Source organism: Phyllobates terribilis, unplaced genomic scaffold, assembly GCF_046119375.1.
Source record: "Phyllobates terribilis strain yellow unplaced genomic scaffold, ASM4611937v1 Scaffold_9__5_contigs__length_417890890, whole genome shotgun sequence".
Classification (NCBI taxonomy): Eukaryota; Metazoa; Chordata; class Amphibia; order Anura; family Dendrobatidae; genus Phyllobates; species Phyllobates terribilis.
The window spans coordinates 394,098,517-394,121,069 of record NW_027362769.1 but is presented as its reverse complement, the minus strand read 5'-3'; the positions used below and the strand labels follow the sequence as shown (position 1 = coordinate 394,121,069).

Below are 22,553 nucleotides of genomic sequence, written 5' to 3'. Positions count from 1 at the left end.
CTATAATACTGCCCATATGTATAGGAATATAACTACAATAATGCTTCCCCTATGTACAGGAATATAACTACTATAATACTGCCCCATATGTACAAAAATAAAGCTACTATAATACTGCCCCCTGTGTACAAGAATATACCTACTATAATACCTCCCCCTATGTTCAAAAATATATCTTCTATAAAACTGCTCCCTATGTACAAGAATATAAATACTATAATACTGCCCCTATGTACAAGAATATAACTACTATAATACTGCCCCCTATGTACAAAAAAATAACTACTATAATACTGCCCCTATGTACAAGAATATAACTACTATAATACTGCCCCTATGTACAAGAATATAACTACAATAATACTATAATACTGCCCCCTATGTACAAAAATATAACTTCTATAATACTGCCCCTATGTACAAGAATATAACTACTATAATACTGCCCCCTATGTACAAAAATATAACTACTATAATACTGCCCCTATGTACACGAATATAGCTACTATAATACTGCCCCTTATGTACAAGAATATCACTACTATAATACTGCTCCTATGTACAAGAATATAAGTACTATAATACTGCCCCCTATGTACAAAAATATAACTACTATAATACTGCCCCCTATGTACAAGAATATAACTACTATAATACTGCCCCCTATGTACAAGCATATAATTACTATAATACTGCCCCTATGTGCAAGAGTATAACTACTATAATACTGCCCCCTATGTACAAGAATATACCTACTATAATACTGCCCCTATGTACAAAAATATACCTACCATAATTCTGCCCCTATGTACAAGAATATACCTACTATAACACTGCTACCTATATACAAGAATATAACTACTATAATACTGCCCCATATGTACAAAAATAAAGCTACTATAATACTGCCCCCTGTGTACAAGAATATACCTACTATAATACCTCCCCCTATGTTCAAAAATATATCTTCTATAAAACTGCTCCCTATGTACAAGAATATAAATACTATAATACTGCCCCTATGTACAGGAATATAACTACTATAATACTGCCCCCTATGTACAAAAATATAACTACTATAATACTGCCCCTTATGTACAAGAATATCACTACTATAATACTGCTCCTATGTACAAGAATATAAGTACTATAATACTGCCGCTATGTACAAAAATATAACTACTATAATACTGCCCCCTATGTACAAGAATATAACTACTATAATACTGCCCCTCTGTACACGAATATAACTACTATAATACTGCCCCCTATGTACAAGAATATAACTACTATAACACTGCCCCCTATGTACAAAAATATAACTACTATAATACTGCCCCCTATGTACAAGAATATAACTACTATAATACTGCTGCCTATGTACAAGAATATAACTACTATAATTCTTCCCCCCATGTTCAAGAATATAACTACTATAATATTGCCCCCTATGTACAAGAATATACCTACTATAACACTGCTACCTATATACAAGAATATACCTACTATAATACTGCCCCCTGTGTACAAGAGTATACTTACTATAATACTGCTCCCTATGTACAAAAATATACCTACTATAATACTGCCCCCTGTACAAGAATATACCTACTATAATACTGCCCCCTGTACAAGAATATACCTACTATAATACTGCCCCCTGTACAAGAATATACCTACTATAATACTGCCCCCTATGTACAAGAATATACCTACTATAATACTGCCCCCTGTACAAGAATATAACTACTATAATCTTGCCCCCTATGTACAAGAATATACCTACTATAACACTGCTGCCTATATACAAGAATATACCTGCTATAATACTGCCCCCTATGTTCAAGAATATACCCACTATAATACTGCCCCCTATGTACAAAAATATGCCTACTATAATACTGCTCCCTATGTACAAGAATATTACTACTATAATACTGCCCCTATGTACAAGAATATAACTACAATAATACTGCCTCTATGTACAAGAATAAAACTACTATAATACTGCCCCCTATGTACAAAAATATTCCAACTATAATACTGCTCCCTATGTACAAGAATATTACTACTATAATACTGCCCCTATGTACAAGAATATAACTACTATAATACTGCTCCTATGTACAAGAATATAACTACAATAATACTGCTCCCTATGTACAAGAATATATCTACTATAATACTGCCCCCTATGTACAAGAATATAACTACTATAATACATCTCCTATGTACAAGAATATAACTACTATAATACTTCCCTCTATGTACAAGAATATAACTACTATAATACTGCCCCCTGTGTACAAGAATATAACTACTATAATACTGCCCCTATGTACAAGACTATAGCTACTATAATACTGCCCCTATATACAAGAATATAACTACTATAATAGTGCCCCCTATGTACAAGAATATAGCTACTATAATACTGCTCCCTATGTACAAGAATATAACTACTATAATACTGCTTCCTATGTACAAGAATATAACTACTATAATACTGCTCCTATGTACAAGAATATAACTACTTTAATAGTGCCCCCTATGTACAAGAATATAACTACTATAATACTGCTCCCTATGTACAAGAATATAACTACTATAATACTGCTTCCTATGTACAAGAATATAACTACTATATTACTGCCCCTATGTACAAGAATATAACTACTATAATACTACTCCCTATGTACAAGAATATAACTACTATAATACTGCTCCTATGTACAAGAATATATCTACTATAATACTGCTCCTATGTACAAGAATATAACTACTATAATACTGCCCCCTATGTACAAGAATATAACTACTATAATACTGCCCCTATGTACAAGAATATAACTACTATAATACTGCCCCCTATGTACAAGAATATAACTACTATAATACTGCCCCCTATGTACAAGAATATAACTACTATAATACTGCCCCCTTTGTACAAGAATATAACTACTATAATACTGCTCCCTATATACAAGAATATAACTACTATAATACTGCCTCTATGTACAAGAATATAACTACTATAATACTGCCCCCTATGTACAAGAATATAACTACTATAATACTGCCCCCTATGTACAAGAATATAACTACTATAATACTGCCCCTATATACAAGAATATAACTACTATAATATTGCCCTCTATGTACAAGAATATAACTACTATAATACTGCCCTCTATGTACAAGAATATAACTACTATAATATTGCCCCCTATGTACAAGAATATAACTACTATAATACTGCTCCCTATGTACAAGAATATAACTACTATAACACTGCCCCCTATGTACAAGAATATAACTACTATAATACTGCTCCTATGTATAAGAATATAACTACTATAATACTGCCCCTATATACAAGAATATAACTACTATAATACATCTCCTATGTACAAGAATATAACTACTATAATACTGCCCCCTATGTACAAGAATATAACTACTATAATACTGCTCCCTATGTACAAGAATATAACTACTATAATACTGCTTTCTATGTACAAGCATATAACTACTATAATACTGCCCCCTATGTACAAGAATATAACTACTATATTACTGCCCCCTATGTACAAGCATCTAACTACTATAATACTGCCCCCTATGTACAAGAATATAACTACTATAATACTGCTCCCTATGTACAAGAATATAACTACTATAATACTGCTCCCTATGTACAAGCATATAACTACTATAATACTGCCCCCTATGTACAAGAATATAACTACTATAATACTGCCCCCTATGTACAAGGATATAACCATTGTAATACTGCCCCTATGTACAAGAATATAACTACTATAATACTGCCCCCTATGTACAAGAATATAACTACTATAATACTGCTCCCTATGTACAAGAATATAACTACTATAATACTGCTCTTATGTACAAGAATATAACTACTATAATACTGTGTCTATGTACAAGAATATAGCTTCTATAATACTGCCCCCTATGTACAAGCGTATAACTACTATAATACTGCTCCCTATGTACAAGAATATAACTACTATAATACTGCCCCCTATGTACAAGAATATAACTACTATAATACTGCCCCCTATGTACAAGAATATAACTACTATAATACTGCTCCTATGTACAAGAATATAACTACTATAATACTGCTCCCTATGTACAAGAATATATCTACTATAATACTGCCCCCTATGTACAAGAATATAACTACTATAATACATCTCCTATGTACAAGAATATAACTACTATAATACTTCCCTCTATGTACAAGAATATAACTACTATAATACTGCCCCCTGTGTACAAGAATATAACTACTATAATACTGCCCCTATGTACAAGACTATAGCTACTATAATACTGCCCCTATATACAAGAATATAACTACTATAATAGTGCCCCCTATGTACAAGAATATAGCTACTATAATACTGCTCCCTATGTACAAGAATATAACTACTATAATACTGCTTCCTATGTACAAGAATATAACTACTATAATACTGCTCCTATGTACAAGAATATAACTACTATAATAGTGCCCCCTATGTACAAGAATATAACTACTATAATACTGCTCCCTATGTACAAGAATATAACTACTATAATACTGCTTCCTATGTACAAGAATATAACTACTATATTACTGCTCCTATGTACAAGAATATAACTACTATAATACTACTCCCTATGTACAAGAATATAACTACTATAATACTGCTCCTATGTACAAGAATATATCTACTATAATACTGCTCCTATGTACAAGAATATAACTACTATACTACTGCCCCCTATGTACAAGAATATAACTACTATAATACTGCCCCTATGTACAAGAATATAACTACTATAATACTGCCCCCTATGTACAAGAATATAACTACTATAATACTGCCCCCTATGTACAAGAATATAACTACTATAATACTGCCCCCTTTGTACAAGAATATAACTACTATAATACTGCTCCCTATATACAAGAATATAACTACTATAATACTGCCTCTATGTACAAGAATATAACTACTATAATACTGCCCCCTATGTACAAGAATATAACTACTATAATACTGCCCCCTATGTACAAGAATATAACTACTATAATACTGCCCCTATATACAAGAATATAACTACTATAATATTGCCCTCTATGTACAAGAATATAACTACTATAATACTGCCCTCTATGTACAAGAATATAACTACTATAATATTGCCCCCTATGTACAAGAATATAACTACTATAATACTGCTCCCTATGTACAAGAATATAACTACTATAACACTGCCCCCTATGTACAAGAATATAACTACTATAATACTGCTCCTATGTATAAGAATATAACTACTATAATACTGCCCCTATATACAAGAATATAACTACTATAATACATCTCCTATGTACAAGAATATAACTACTATAATACTGCCCCCTATGTACAAGAATATAACTACTATAATACTGCTCCCTATGTACAAGAATATAACTACTATAATACTGCTTTCTATGTACAAGCATATAACTACTATAATACTGCCCTCATGTACAAGAATATAACTACTATATTACTGCCCCCTGTGTACAAGAATATAACTACTGTAATACTGCTCCCTATATACAAGAATATAACTACTATAATACTGCCTCTATGTACAAGAATAAAACTACTGTAATACTGCTCCTATGTACAAGAATATAACTACTATAATACTGCCCCCTATGTACAAGAATATAACTACTATAATACTGCCCTCTATGTACAAGAATATAACTACTATAATACTGCTCCTTTGTAAAAGAATATAACTACTATAATACTGCTCCCTATGTACAAGAATATATCTACTATAATACTGCCCTCTATGTACAAGAATATAACTACTTTAATACAACTCCTATGTACAAGAATATAACTACTATAATACTGCCCCCTGTGTACAAGAATATAACTACTATAATACTGCCCCTATGTACAAGACTATAGCTACTATAATACTGCCCCTATATACAAGAATATAACTACTATAATACTGCCCCCTATGTACAAGAATATAACTACTATAATACTGCTCCTATGTAGAAGACTATAGCTACTATAATACTGCTTCCTATGTACAAGAATATAACTACTATAATACTGCTCCTATGTACAAGAATATAACTACTATAATACTACCCCCTATGTACAAGAATATAACTACTATAATACTGTCCCCTATGTACAAGAATATAACTACTATAATACTGCCCCCTATGTACAAGAATATAACTACTATAATACTGCCCCTATGTACAAGAATATAACTACTATAATACTGCTCCCTATGTACAAGAATATAACTACTATAATACTGCTTCCTATGTACAAGAATATAACTACTATAATACTGCTCCTATGTACAAGAATATAACTACTATAATACTGCCCCCTATATACAATAATATAACTACTATAATACTGTCCCTATGTACAAGAATATAACTACTATAATACTACTCCTATGTACAAGAATATAACTACTATAATACTGCCCCCTATGTACAAGAATATAACTACTATAATACTGCCCCCTATGTACAAGAATATAACTACTATAATACTGCACCTATGTACAAGAATATAACTACTATAATACTGCTCCTATGTACAAGAATATAACTACTATAATACTGCCCCCTATGTACAAGAATATAACTACTATAATACTGCCTCTATGTACAAGAATATAACTACTACTAGATGGTGGCCCGATTCGAACGCATCGGGTATTCTAGAATATGTATGCGTCCGACGGGGCGCAATTAGCAGAGCGGCGTTTAAATTTGGCGCCCAAATCGCTGATTGGTCGCGTTAGGCAACCGCGACCAATCAGCAAAGCGGTGTTTAAATTTGGCGGCAATATCTGTGATTGGTCGCGGGCCGCGCCCGCGACCAATCTGCGAACTGTGTTAGTGAGGACTGGAGAGCGTGTTTAAATTTGGCACCAAAATCGCTGATTAGTCACGACCAATCAGCAGAGCGGTGTTTAAATTTGGCGCCAATACTGCTGATTGGTCACGGCCGCCGACCGCGACCAATCAGCAGAGCGATGCAGAGCGGGGTTTAAATTTGGCGCCAAAATCACTGATTGGTCGCCGGCCGTGACCAATCAGCAGAGCGTTGTTTAAATTTGGTGCTAATCTCGCTGATTGGACGCGTCTGGCGTCTGCGACCAATCAGCAGAGCGTTGTTTAAATTTGACGCCAAGCTCGCTTATTGGTCGCGGCTGGCGTCCGCGACCAATTAGCACAGCAGTGTTTAAATGTGGCGGCAAGATCAGTGATTGGTCGCGGCCGCTATTTAAATGTGGCGCCCAAATCGGTGATTGGTCGCGGGCAGTGGCCGCGACCAATCAGCAGAGCGGAGTTTAACTTTAGCGCCAAGATCACTGATTGGTCGTGTGCGGAGAGCGCGACCAATCAGCGAATCGTATTGGTGAGGAGCGGGGAGCGGAATCGTATTAGTGAGGACCGGGGAGCGCCGCTGCCTGTGCGGCTACTTCCGCTGCGAGAATTCGGGACATGAGCGGGCGCTCGGAGCAGAAGTATCCCGACCCGCAGCGCCGCTCCCCGGTCCTCCCTTCACACCCTAGCCGCTGATGTCCCCACAGTATTCACATGGTGTTACAAAGATCCGGACATTTGTGTTAAAAATCACCGATTTGGGCGCCAAATTTAAATATCAGCCGCGACCAATCACCGATCTTGGCTCCACATTTAAACACCGCTGTACTGATTGGTCGCGGACGCTATTTAAATGTGGCGCCAAAATCGGTGATTGCTCACGCCCAGCGTCGGCGACCAATCAGCACAGCGGTGTTTAAATGTGGAGCCAAGATCGGTGATTGGTCGCGGCCGATATATATTGCCCCTATGTACAAGAATATAACTACTATAATACTGCTGCACTCTCTGATACACTGGTGCTTTGGGACTTCCGTGGCTATGGCTATACTCTCCGGTATTCCGACCAGTGGGGATCATCTAGTCATAACTGCTTCAAGATTCCACCTCAAATACCTTCTCAGCAACTTTGCTCTGTATCCGCTGCCTCTAATGTTCCTGGCCCCTATCAGGACTCTGTAGATGTCTTCTCCGGGTACATAGTCACAGGGAACCACAGGTAAGACGTGACTGAGCACGTCCTCAACAAATCCTCTTCTAGAATCAAAACAGTTCCTGCTTCTGATCCAATGACGGAGTATGAAATAGACCAAGTTCTGGACAGTGTAATGACTCGTGGTCCTGAGGAGAGATGCTGGGTACCTAAAGAGGACAGACGTGTCCTTATTCAGCTCAAGAAATTCCGTGCAAAGAATTGTTTCTTCTACTACCAACTCATCTAGGTGACCTAAAATGGGGATGTAGCGTTACATATCTGCCCTGGCTAGGCATGGCTTGCTCACCTTCTCCTATGGCCACTGCTGAGCTCCACATTGTGTTTTGCAAGTCACCCGGCCTGCTCCCATATTATTATAGGTCTGGATCCATATAAGGCCCACCAGGACCTATATAAAGCCCACCAGGATACACACCTGTGTCTTGGTATTAAGATTCTGTTATGTTTGTTTGACTGTGTATCACCACTTGCTTCATAGCTACTTCCCTGTGTCCTGTCTGCCCACGGCCTCCAGTGCTTCAATTCCTCGCTCCATACGTGCCTTTTGGCTACTGCATCAATGCCCGCGATCTGTGTGCTCACCCGGACCAGGAGCCTATAACACCATCTGTATCTCTAGGAACATTCAAAGCCCTTGCATCTTTTTTTGGAAGAGACAATGGTCTCTTCACTTAACTTTTACGACCATTCTCGTGACAACCCAAGAATATGAGTTACTGGAGGCCATTGCCCACCCCGATTGGACTAAGACTCCTCAGGAATGCTGCCAGAAGCCGATATCTGGCGTTGCACCACGTCAGCAGCAGGTTATAACAGCCAGAGGGGTTCTGCAAAGTACTAGAGACACTGGTCATGATGCGGTGAAGTGGCATTTAATGTAGAATCACTTATTATATTCGTTGTGTTCAGCTATTTACATTGTTTCATTAGTTTATAAGTTTAATGTGGAGGGGGTGAATCATTTTAATTGCAGCTGTAACAACCTCCATAGTGCGCCCCCTATGTGCAAGAATATAGTAGTATTCTCAATAACAAAAGACGACACAATAAATCTTGGGATTTTATATTTTTACTAAAATTCAGTTATTTCATAAGCAACAATGAGAAGTGAGACAGGGGTGAAATACTTTATATACGGAGACAGATTATATGACACTGAGAACATAGAGGGAAGAAGAACATGTTATTTACTAAAGGGAGATCAAGAAGAAAAAGAAAAAAAAAAAAAAGATCCCGAAGTGACTCACAGGAGCGGAGGTGAGAAGAGAGATCGTCACCACCAGGACAGCTAAGAAAACTTTTTTTTTGTTTGTTTTTAAACTTTTTCAACAGTTATCAAAATGATAAGATTTCCAGCAGTTTTCAGTATTTACAGTGCGAGATGCATGTGACACGTACATTATATACAGCCTGTAACCGACCCCCTGTAGACACTATATACACAAGGTCTCATGCACCCGTCTCATCTGTGCACACGTATACCTACTGTGTATTTCCAACAGAAAAAAAGAGAAAGGGGACGCCCTGAAATGTTGTCATGTTGCAGAAAAAAAAAAAGTAGCTCCTGCCTGCTAGAAAGGGAGATTACAGCTTGCCCTTTAAGGTCCGTATACGGGTTGTGGAACGACATGCAGGGCAAGTAAAGACCGGACAACGAAGGGTTGAAATGACCATGGACAGAGTCTATATAAAGTTATGTACACAGGCATTCATTCCTTCTGGAAAGTATATACACGTAGAAATTTGTACAGAAAACTGCTGCCCTCGTCGTGCCCCTCCAAAGACAGAAAAAAAACAAAAACAGCGGCCACCAACTCACGTGGCTACTAGTCACATCAGCCATGGCTAGGACAGATGTCGTCCATCTACAAGGCTAATTTGGACTCGGTAATGAAGGCTGCGATGGGCGAAGACGTGAAATGCAAAAAAGAAGACGACCATGAAGATGAGGACCCTTCGCCAACAGGAGCAGAGGCCACGGATCTGCTGGGATTTGTCGGAGTTTTTGGAAACTTTCCAATAGGGGAAAACGAAGACTTTTAACTTTATTCAATAAACTTGTATATTTTTTATCCAGTTGGTTGTGCCGGAAACTTCCCTCTATCACCAGCAGGTACGGCACCCATTGGTTTCTAATGACAGCAAAGGATTTATCCATGTTACTAGCGCGAACAGCTCTAACCCTCCCTCTCCCCAACCTCCTGGGGTACATATAATGGTGATGAGATACAATGTATCCAATCTTTACATCACCGATACATTTCCTTCTATGTTTGCCCGTCTCAATGCCAATAAGCAGCACTGAAAGGGGACGGGTTTTTTTTTGTCCACCTTCCCAATATTTACTGATCTGCTACAAGTAAACCTCTGATCGCTTTTACGTTCAGTCGTAAAATAAATCAATGCAATTTCCGATTTTTCTCCACTTTTGCGTCTCAGGGGCAAAGGGTATCAGAACATGGAAGCAAGGAACGATCAGAAGTTACGACACGCCTCAAATTTACTTTTTAAATGAGACCTAAAAAGTTTGGATCAAGTTTTCATGGTGCAGACGTAGAAGACTATTCTCAGACGCTGCCTGAAGGAATCCAGTTTCTTGAAGTATGTCCAATAATGGAGGCGCAGGATCACCAGACAGCACCTCACACGTATCGGCATTGGGGTGGGCGCCCCAGGTTTGGGGGTCTCCACCGTTGCCATCTGCAGACCTGTTTTCTGTTATCTCAGACAATAAAATACAAGAATTCAACCTTGAAGAAGTAGTTTCACAGTAGTGGGAGCACTGCGGTGGAGCAGCCTCAGTAGCTGGTAGAAAATATATATATGTATACCTTCTCTAAACTAAATCTGCCCATTTATAATAATTCGTGTTATTCTATATTAAATCCTAGAAACATAAAAAAAAAAATAAAAACTTTAAAAAAAAAAAAAAAAAAGGGTTAAAACCTAGAATTTATACGCAAACCCCATAAGCTATTTGTTCGGTCACGAGGGTGGATGATGGATGGGAGCAGGATTGTACGATGGGAGTCACCAGCCAAAGTTCCAGCTCGTATTAAGAACGTTACCCGACTGCCGAACATCACCGACCACGGCAACTGTGCGGACATGGACAGGATCATGGCGGCTTCTTCCAAACCCGTCAAAGGCATCACGGATGGCGGCGCTGCACCGAGGGATGGTTTGGATGTTGGGACATACTTTACGAATGATGGTATAACCCGCCACGTCCTGGCACTGACCACATCATGGTTACCCATCTCCCGCTGCTGCCCAGAGGACCGGCGCCATCACGTACCACGTCTTGGGGTACTTCGCCTGTTTCTCCGTCCCGTCCATCCACCCTCCTTCACTGCGCCCTCATCTCAGATACTTGGGATAGCGCCCGTGACGTCCGCTTGAAAAATTAAAATGATTTACTGCTCAAACATCTAGTGTCGAAATACTAATCATGAACCAGAGCAGCCTGCCAGTCCGTGCCACCCGCAGAGCAGCCTGCCAGTCCGTGCCACCCGCAGAGCAGCGTCCGGTCTATCTCACCGTCCTTGCAGCCACCGGTGTAAACTATGGAGTAGTTTTCGTACAAGGCGTTGGTACATGAATTCCATGCCGGGTGCTCCGATCACGGCGGGGATGAAAGCCACGATGGGCATCAAGTCCTGCAGACATTACACTCCTCTTGCAGGGTGTGTACTGTACAGAGCAGGCTGCGGTGACCTCCGAAGTCATCCTTAGGGGCCAAGCTGTCGGTATGGATGTCATTTTCCTAAATTCCTGGTCACCTTCCTTTAGCCTCGTGGTTTTTATTCACCTGGAGGACAGAAGGTGGGAGGTGGGTTACATACAACCACTCTTCATAATATGTGTGCCGGAGCCGGGGGACGGTGTGGACCCCCAAACACTGTACACAAACACATCAGAAGAGAGCGACATCGTTGTCTGCACCCCCCTCCAGGAGAGCCAGTCACCAGGGCTGCGTGGGCATCATGCCGGGAACACCGGTGTTCGGAAGCACAGCGGTTACGGCGGCCGTCGGATCCGCAAGAGGGCAGACTTGGCAGGTGCCTGCAAGGGAAGTGAAAGGGAGAAAGCGTCAAAAAGCGAGAATTATTGGGGTGCACAGAACTAAAAATGCAAAAAAAAAAAAAAAAAAAAAAGTAAGAAGGGGATAAAGTCAATGATTAGAGATGGAATTCCAACAATACAATAAAGCATCTAGACAAGCATAGCGGGGGCAGACGGGCATCTCCAAACACAACCACTGAGTGACAGCACAGGCATGCTACAAGAGGGGGTATGGAGGGCTACAGGGCATACCCCAAAACCCAGCAATGCTCAGCACAGCCTCCAGCTACCAACAATGCATACACCCCCAGGAAAGGAAGGGAAAAGGGAACTAGGCTCTTGCCTTAGCCGTGGTCACTGCAGTGGGGGTCCCTCAGCGAGCCCCATGGCCCCCGACATGGCGTGTGTGTGCATGTGGCCGCTCAGCTGTGCCAGGGTTTTGCAGTGAACGCTGCACAACTTGCAGAGGAAGCTGTCTGCCCGTGGGCACACCAGACCGTGGTGCTTCACCGAGTGGACCCGCAGGTACGCAGCCGTGGCAAAACCTGCACGGGGGAGGAGAAGCACACGCCACTTTAAGGCCGGGCCACCACAGGCATCGCTCCATCATTAGAAAGTGATCCCATCATCCACACCATTCAGCAAAACTGCCAACACCCCACTAAAGAACCAGTAAACGGAGTTTATTGTAAGCCCCCCAAATCCAGAAATGGAGCAAAAGTCAGTAAAAAGAAAGAGGAGACTCAAGATAAAATGTTATCGCAGACCTATATGTGTTTAGAAACTATATTCCCAGCTAAAAGTAGGTGATATGTCTAAGGATGAGGTGTTAATAAATGTCTAATTCGTTTACTGGTTCTTTAAATTCATAGCCAAGCTCCATCCCTTAAGAGGCCAACATTCTACACACCCCGCCCCCTGAAGAGTCCAACATTCCACACACAAAGAGTCCAACATTCCACACACAAAGAGTCCAACATTCCACACACAAAGAGTCCAACATTCCACACACAAAGAGTCCAACATTCCACACACAAAGAGTCCAACATTCCACACACAAAGAGTCCAACATTCCACACACAAAGAGTCCAACATTCCACACACAAAGAGTCCAACATTCCACACACAAAGAGTCCAACATTCCACACACAAAGAGTCCAACATTCCACACACAAAGAGTCCAACATTCCACACACAAAGAGTCCAACATTCCACACACAAAGAGTCCAACATTCCACACACCCCGCCCCCTGAAGAGTCCAACATTCCACACACAAAGAGTCCAACATTCCACACAGCCCGCCCCCAAAGAGTCCAACATTCCACACAGCCCGCCCCTGAAGGGCAACATTCCACACAGCCCGCCCCTGAAGGGCAACATTCCACACAGCCCGCCCCCGGAAGAGTCCAACATTCCACACACCCCGCCCACGAAGAGGCCAACATTCCACACACCCCACCCCCAAGGATCTCATTAATGCTTATTTTAACAGTCGCACATACATGGCTTTCATCTTGTCTTCTAGCTGAGATCACTTCAAGTTCTGGTACCTGTAGCAACAACTACACCTCGCCCCATGATATAAAGTACAGGAATTACGGACCTTTTATATCATCTACTCTAGTTATAACCGATTTACTAACATGTTACTAAAAAGAACCCCTCCAGTTTGTCAGGCAACCGTTCTTACATAAGAGCACACAGTCGAGAGAGATTAAAGGACTCTTAATAACGACCACCCACCACCCTTCTATGAGAAAGTGTTCATTCATGGCCGAGAAGAGCATCGCTGGATATTGGGATATGCCGGATTAGGGGCTTCAGACGTGTAGTGGTGTTGGGTGGAGCGGCTGATACACGTGTAGTACACACACCTCCCGTACCTTTGTTACACAGCTCACACACATGGTTGGGACCCTGGCTGTGAACCTTCATGTGGTCGGTGATGTAGGCAGCGCTGAGGAGCTTCCCGCACACATGACAAGGAACCTTCTCCTCGTGTCGCACCATGTGGGCCCTCAGTCGGTCTTTCGTAGCAAAAGCAGCTTCACAGGTCTGGAGACGAAACGAGAAGACAAATGTGTGAAAGCGAACACAACGCCGACCGAGAGAAGATCACCGAGAAGACGACAACATTTTACCAGTACCTGGCATTTAAAGGGGCGCTCCGTAGAGTGAACTTGTCTGACGTGACTGTTCAAGTGATCTGGACTGAAAAGAGAAAAAAAAAAGGAAAAAGAAGATTGATTTCTTCAATGAAAAGGAAACAAAAATCAACAAAGACATAAAAGAAAAGCCAGACGGGGTTACAACAGCAAGACGGGTTACAACAGCAAGACGAGTGATGGTATCTTACCGGGAGAACCCTTTTCCACAGTGACTACAGATGTACGGTTTGTGCACCGTCCCGTCATGGGAGCGGACGTGATACGTCATTCGGTCCTTGCGCTTGAAGCGTTGCTGACACACGTGGCAGGAGTACGGCTTCTCATCGGAGTGAGACAACTTGTGACGGTTCAGGTGGTACACATCCCGGAACGCTTTCCCGCACATCTCACAAGCATGGTTTTTCCGAACCTTTTTCGCTGTAGGCGACGGCCCCGGTACGTGCAGCGTGGAAGGAGACGTAGGAACTTCCAGGGACTCTGTACTGGTCCCGAGGGTCCCAGCAACACTGAGCAAACTGAGAGGAACCATGGTCGGCATCTTGACGGCAGGCTGTGCCCGGGCGGGTTTGGTGCCAGTGTGGATCGCTTCATGTCTCCGTAGGTTGTAGCCGTTCTTAAACTCTTTGGAGCATAAGGAACATATGTAGGGGCCGCGGCTCTTAGACTTCTTGGGGAGTTCCATGACCGGGTGCAACGGGAGAGAGGTGGAGATGGGGGAAGGCTGAGATGTAATTGAGGTTGGCACCATCTGCTGCGGGATGGACAGTCCCGGCACAACTTGTTTGAGGGCAGCCGTGTCCACTGTGGACGGGTGTTGGGGCGCCATAGTGTGCACCAATGTTTGTGACGTGAGGGATCCATCTGGCGGTGCAGTAACAGTGGCGAGCACTGGTAAAAGTTCAACTTGTAAGGGCTCCGCCGGGGGTGGAGGAGGGGTCTGTAGGCAAAAGGAGAACAAAAAGGAACCGATAACTAATATATTCTCCAACAACAGTGTAAAGTTAGGACACCCCAACCGGCAACTGGGTAAAGCCGATCAGACTCACATTCTCTAAGCTTCCAGTATATCAAAAGTGTAAAGTTAGGACACCCCAACTGCAGACAGGGTAAAGCAGGTCACACTCGCGTTCTCCAAAGCATCACTATAAACACTTGTCTGCGCAGGATTATATCGACAGGAAGAGCTGGAAACCAGCACAATGGCTGCCGACGAGTCGTAGACCCCCGTACACATTAGATCAGGACCCCCATAGCTGGCAAACCCTTATGTCACCAAAAAAGATGTCTGCAACCCAATCGCAAGTAGCAGCTGGTTACAGAACCCACGGCAGCTTCCCGAGACAAGTGCAAGCTCTTCAGACCAGGACCCAAGTACACAACAAAGGCTGGTAACTTTCTTAGGTCATAATCTGATCAGGTTAGGCGCCGCCAACATCATTTTTGCCGCCCCAGGTAGGGGAATACTCTTTATCAGTACATGTGACCCTGTCTGGTGGATACAAGTGAATATACCGTAAGAAAAGAATAAAAATCACCGCTACGTCATGACACTTCTGTGAACATAGACATCAGCCATGACACCTATACTTTAAAGAGACCCCAAATCGGCAGGGGGACGCCACCCCCCATCCATGCAATTGCCTGGACTATACATAGTGAATGGTGGCGGCCTGTACATTATGGAGCACATGTGCATACACTGTCTACAGACCCTCGTCCATGCCCGGCCATAGGCACACAGACCCCGCAACCAAAACTAAACCCCCAATTAATTGTTTCCTGACTCCGGCGCCGCGTCCACCCTCCCGAATCCCATTAATGCAGCACACAATGGCACGTCGGCCCTCGGTGGATGCATCATTGTGTCCGGACGGGGTGCAGGCCGCGCCGGTGCTGGCCGAGGACCTCTCCATGCGGGGAGCAGATAATATTATCCCTCGCTGCGAGCTTCGCTATTTCTATGAAAGGAAAGAGGGAGAGGAAAGCGATGGGAGGGAGGGGTGGTGATTTAAACACCCAACACCATCGCTCTCCTCTCCCTCCCTCCCTGCACAAAAAAAAATACAGACTCACAAGCAGAAGAAGAAGCTGCAGATTTCGGGCTCCGCCGCCGCCGCCGTCCGCTCTGCAGCCATTTAAAGCCCCTTTATCCAGCGGGGAAGACGAGAGACAAATGCAGCCGCTGCAGCACACGGCGGCCCCCCCCCCATCATCCCATCCCCCCGCAGCACACTCACCATTACCTGGAATATAAAGCTGGTCCAGTTTGCATCCATTATTGCAGAAAAAAAAATAAAATCTCTTATTTTTTTTTTATATATAAATATAGTGTGGTGCTCCTGTGCGCCCCCCTCTCCTGGCTGAGGACGCCCCCTCCCTCCTGGCAGCTCGCTCTCCGGCAGATCACTGCCCCCTAAAGGCTGAGACGTTTTTTTCTCCTGATTTAAACGAGGGAAAAAAAAAATCCCCTATAAAATACACAGGGCATGGAATAAAGAATGATCAGGGCTGCGGTGACATCATGGCCCCCTCCCTCCAGAGCCTCCTCCTCCTCCTGCAACACTCACTGGGGGGGCTTTGTTCCCCTCTTCTTCTCCCCCCCCCCTCCCCAAATCTCTCCGCTCCCTCCTCCCCTTGCGGATTATTTGTGCATTATTTACTATCCAAAATATGGCAGCGACTGTGACCTTTCACCCTGCGGCTTCCCAGCCCCCATCCGCAAAAAAAAAAAAAAAAAAACCCCAAAAATATCAGAAATCCGCAGCAGGTGACAACACCGGGGCAGCAGCAGGTCACAACACCGGGGCGGCGGCTGCAGCGGAGCGGCCGCAGATAATAGCACAGACTCGGCCGCTTTGCAACATTGTAGCTTTTTTTTTTTTTTTTCTCCCCTTTTGCTGCAGATTTGGACTGAACTAAAGATAAACAAGGGAGGGGGGAGCGAGCTGAGCAAGATGGAGGCCGAGCATTGTGTGACGCCGAGGAGAAGGGGCGGCCGCGCCGGGAAACCCGCTCCTCACTCACCAGCGGCCCACAGGGGGGGTCCCCGCTGCGACAAAGCTGCTCCGCCCGCCCCCCACCCTGCGACAAACACCACCTGCGACAAACACCACCTGCGGCCACGAGGAGGAAGCGCGGAGACTGCGAGAGCGGCCCGAGCACAGACACCCCCCCCTCCCTGCGCCGCGATGGTCTCGTCCGCCTGCATTGATGAGCAGCTCGCCTCTTAAAGGGGAAGGAGACGCGCTTCCTCCTCCCTCTGGGCTCAAATATTTATGTGCCGGCTGACGCAGAGGGCGCTCATTCTTGTTAAAGGGGCAGCGTCTCCTATTGCTGCCGGCTGCTGCATTCCTCACAATGGCGGCTGCAGGGGGTGAGGGGCTGCACTGTCAGGATACACCTGATCTATAAAGTCTTACATGTTTTATTATGGACGTAATGATTTATAGGATCAGAAAACTGCAGACGCCGCGGGTCCCGTTACTGGAGCGTTGTATGCAGGCTCCTGGTTTATTACATGCCCCCCGCATCCTGTCCTCACAGCCCCCCAGGCTTCTGATCACCATTATTGGCACCCCTGGTACAATATCTTCAGAAATAAATGGAAATGTACCAAAGTTATGTCCTCAGGATTTTTGAATTAGGGATTCAAAGTAATAAAACAATAAAACATTGTTTTTCAATTTCCATGTTGCAATTTCAAAGAAGAAACTGAATAAACAGAATGTGTAGCAGTGAAGACCCCTTTAATTAATACTTGGTTGCCCCATGATTAATACTTGGTTGCCCCCCTGATTAATACTTGGTTGCCCTCCTGATTAATACTTGGTTGCCCCCCTGATTAATACTTGGTTGCCCTCCTGATTAATACTTGGTTGCCCCCCTGATTAATTCTTGGTTGCCCTCCTGATTAATACTTGGTTGCCCCCCCTGATTAATACTTGGTTGCACTCCTGATTAATACTTGGTTGCCCTCCTAATTAATACTTGGTTGCCCTCCTGATTAATACTTGGTTGCCCCCTGATTAATACTTGGTTGCCCCCTGATTAATACTTGGTTGCCCTCCTAATTAATACTTGGTTGCCCTCTTGATTAATACTTGGTTGCCCTCCTAATTAATACTTGGTTGCCCCCTGATTAATACTTGGTTGCCCCCTGATTAATACTTGGTTGCCCCCCTGATTAATACTTGGTTGCCCTCCTAATTAATACTTGGTTGCCCTCCTGATTAATACTTGGTTGCCCTCCTAATTAATACTTGGTTGCCCTCCTAATTAATACTTGGTTGCCCCCCTGATTAATTCTTGGTTGCCCTCCTGATTAATACTTGGTTGCCCTCCTAATTAATACTTGGTTGCCCTCCTAATTAATACTTGGTTGCCCTCCTAATTAATACTGGGTTGCCCCCTGATTAATACTTGGTTACCCCCCTGATTAATACTTGGTTGCCCTCCTAATTAATACTTGGTTGCCCTCCTAATTAATACTGGGTTGCCCCCTGATTAATACTTGGTTGCCCTCCTAATTAATACTTGGTTGCCCTCCTAATTAATACTTGGTTGCCCTCCTAATTAATACTGGGTTGCCCCCTGATTAATACTTGGTTGCCCTCCTGATTAATACTTGGTTGCCCTCCTAATTAATACTTGGTTGCCCTCCTAATTAATACTGGGTTGCCCCCTGATTAATACTTGGTTGCCCTCCTAATTAATACTTGGTTGCCCCCCTGATTAATACTTGGTTGCCCTCCTAATTAATACTTGGTTGCCCTCCTAATTAATACTGGGTTGCCCCCTGATTAATACTTGGTTGCCCTCCTAATTAATACTTGGTTGCCCTCCTAATTAATACTTGGTTGCCCTCCTAATTAATACTGGGTTGCCCCCTGATTAATACTTGGTTGCCCCCCTGATTAATACTTGGTTGCCCTCCTAATTAATACTTGGTTGCCCCCCTGATTAATACTTGGTTGCCCCACCTAATTAATACTTGGTCGCCCTCCTGATTAATACTTGGTTGCCCTCCTAATTAATACTTGGTTGCCCCATGATTAATACTTGGTTGCCCTCCTAATTAATACTTGGTTGCCCTCCTAATTAATACTTGGTTGCCCTCCTGATTAATACTTGGTTGCCCTCCTAATTAATACTTGGTTGCCCTCCTGATTAATACTTGGTTGCCCCCCCTGATTAATACTTGGTTGCCCCCTGATTAATACATGGTTGCCCTCCTAATTAATACTTGGTTGCCCTCCTGATTAATACTTGGTTGCCCTCCTAATTAATACTTGGTTGCCCCCTGATTAATACTTGGTTGCCCCCCTGATTAATACTTGGTTGCCCCCCTGATTAATACTTGGTTGCCCTCCTAATTAATACTTGGTTGCCCCCCTGATTAATACTTGGTTGCCCTCCTGATTAATACTTGGTTGCCCTCCTAATTAATACTTGGTTGCCCTCCTAATTAATACTTGGTTGCCCCCCTGATTAATTCTTGGTTGCCCTCCTGATTAATACTTGGTTGCCCTCCTAATTAATACTTGGTTGCCCTCCTAATTAATACTGGGTTGCCCCCTGATTAATACTTGGTTGCCCTCCTAATTAATACTTGGTTTCCCTCCTAATTAATACTTGATTGCCCCCCTGATTAATACTTGGTTGCCCTCCTAATTAATACTTGGTTGCCCTCCTGATTAATACTTGGTTGCCCCCCTGATTAATACTTGGTTGCCCCCCTGATTAATACTTGGTTGCCCTCCTGATTAATACTTGGTTGCCCTCCTAATTAATACTTGGTTGCCCCCCTGATTAATTCTTGGTTGCCCTCCTGATTAATACTTGGTTGCCCCCCCTGATTAATACTTGGTTGCCCTCCTGATTAATACTTGGTTGCCCTCCTAATTAATACTTGGTTGCCCTTCTGATTAATACTTGGTTGCCCCCTGATTAATACTTGGTTGCCCCCTGATTAATACTTGGTTGCCCTCCTAATTAATACTTGGTTGCCCTCCTGATTAATACTTGGTTGCCCTCCTAATTAATACTTGGTTGCCCCCTGATTAATACTTGGTTGCCCCCCTGATTAATACTTGGTTGCCCTCCTAATTAATACTTGGTTGCCCCCCTGATTAATACTTGGTTGCCCTCCTGATTAATACTTGGTTGCCCTCCTAATTAATACTTGGTTGCCCCCCTGATTAATTCTTGGTTGCCCTCCTGATTAATACTTGGTTGCCCTCCTAATTAATACTTGGTTGCCCTCCTAATTAATACTTGGTTGCCCTCCTAATTAATACTGGGTTGCCCCCTGATTAATACTTGGTTGCCCCCCTGATTAATACTTGGTTGCCCTCCTAATTAATACTTGGTTGCCCTCCTAATTAATACTGGGTTGCCCCCTGATTAATACTTGGTTGCCCTCCTAATTAATACTTGGTTGCCCTCCTAATTAATACTTGGTTGCCCTCCTAATTAATACTTGTGTGATGAAAGCCGGCCGGTGGGTGCAGCTCTCTGGCGCCCCCTTACCTCTCAGGTCAGTCAAGGTACTGCACCTAGAGAAAGTAGTGCCAGGAAGCTGCAACCAGCGCAGGGAACACGGTAGTGTGTTATCCCTTCAACGTCACTAAACCGTAACGTCACTACACAGCACAACTCGCTAGCGCCCTCTTAGCCTCAGGTCAGTCAAGGAACTGCACCTAGGATAAGCGGTCGCCAGGGAGACTGTCCTGTAACCTACTGGGTATCGGGGCCCTCTGTAGTGAGGGCGGTATATATATCTTCCTTGGCCGCGCCAGGAATATATATATCTGAACCTCCGACCGTCACTACCAGCCTTCCCCAATCCCCAGTTGGTATGCTGCCACCAGTCCCTATTTTAGATATACGCCCAGTCCGTGAATGGGCCTATATCGGGTCAGGAACCAACCCTGGGTAGCGTTTTTGGCTTGAGCCGAGCTCACACGGACGTGCGTTCGTTATGCAGAATAAAAGGCAGGCCCACAATTACTTGAGGTAATTGATTATAATAATACACTAGATACACGATATACAACTAAATATACACAGGTATAAGGTCAGGCTAAACTATACAACAATGGAATACAACACACAGAATCACCACAGCATATCAGTTACCGGTTTCTTGATTTTCTTGTGACGCAGGGAGAGGATTCTGCGGTCGCAGGCACGGTTCTTTGTTACAGGCTGAGGCCTACCACCGCATGGTCAAACTGCTCCTCCCCTTGGTGGCCTCAGCTGGTGCTCAGATGTTCAGCACACCACTCTTGGGTCAAAAACTGACTTGTCTCTTGTCTGTCCTGCTATCTTACCTGCCCCGTCCCGCCCACTGCTGGTGAGGTCAGCTGGCTCAGTCTCCACCCTCAGGTCTAACTTCGATCAGAAGCCCAAATTCTATGGAACCCAATAACTTCTTCTGGGATGGTCTCATGATACCCCCAGGGGTTCCCATGGATTCGGGCCGCCGTAACCGACCTTTTGATATCAATTATGATACCATACGGTCCTCAGGAATGGCTCCGCGCTATATCTTGGCTTCCAGAGCACGTACAAACGTCTACCGCGGAGGCTTGTGTGCGCAATGGCTCCGGGACGCCGTGATATTTTTTTATTGGCCCATCCCACGCAACATGCGTGTACTATTCATGTTTCTATATCTTATGCCTCCATGCTTGTGACAGACAAAGAAACTAGTCCTATGGGACAAATGGTCAGGTACAGATAGACGAAGCACCCCCCCCTGCTGGCTGTGTTTCCTCTCGAAGTCTTTGAAGCTCCTAGCATTCAAGTGTTAAGTAGGCTTCTTATCTTACAGGAGCCTGGATGGGGGGAAACTATCTAGTTGACGTTTTAACAGAAGGTCCCAAGGGTGGGGGCTGCTGAAGTGTGGCCATCCCTGGATATGATTTATCATTACCAAGATGGCGGCTACAGGTTCATCACAACTTGGTTGCCCCCTGATTAATACTTGGTTGCCCTCCTGATTAATACTTGGTTGCCCTCCTAATTAATACTTGGTTGCCCTCCTAATTAATACTGGGTTGCCCCCTGATTAATACTTGGTTGCCCTCCTAATTAATACTTGGTTGCCCTCCTAATTAATACTTGGTTGCCCCCCCTGATTAATACTTGGTT

General features: G+C 43.4%; 1 protein-coding gene across 6 annotated transcripts; it reads right to left on the bottom strand.

Annotated features, from left to right (window-relative positions):
• Positions 1–9,218: 9,218 nt before the first annotated feature.
• On the bottom strand, positions 9,219–17,488 carry MAZ (MYC associated zinc finger protein). 6 transcript variants are annotated; one of them, XM_073648779.1, is made up of 5 exons: positions 16,637–17,487; positions 14,588–15,336; positions 14,379–14,442; positions 14,106–14,286; positions 9,219–12,230 (listed from the first exon to the last, which is right to left on the bottom strand). In XM_073648779.1, the coding sequence occupies exons 1-5, from the start codon at positions 16,673–16,675 to the stop codon at positions 12,130–12,132; spliced, it is 1,134 nt and encodes a 377-aa protein (XP_073504880.1). In that variant the 5' UTR covers positions 16,676–17,487; the 3' UTR covers positions 9,219–12,129. The 6 variants fall into 6 exon arrangements, with proteins under 6 accessions (XP_073504880.1, XP_073504882.1, XP_073504883.1 ...); XM_073648781.1 differs by having other exon boundaries at positions 14,115–14,286; positions 16,637–17,486; XM_073648782.1 differs by having other exon boundaries at positions 14,115–14,286; positions 16,643–17,482.
• Between the last annotated feature and the right edge of the window lie 5,065 nt (positions 17,489–22,553).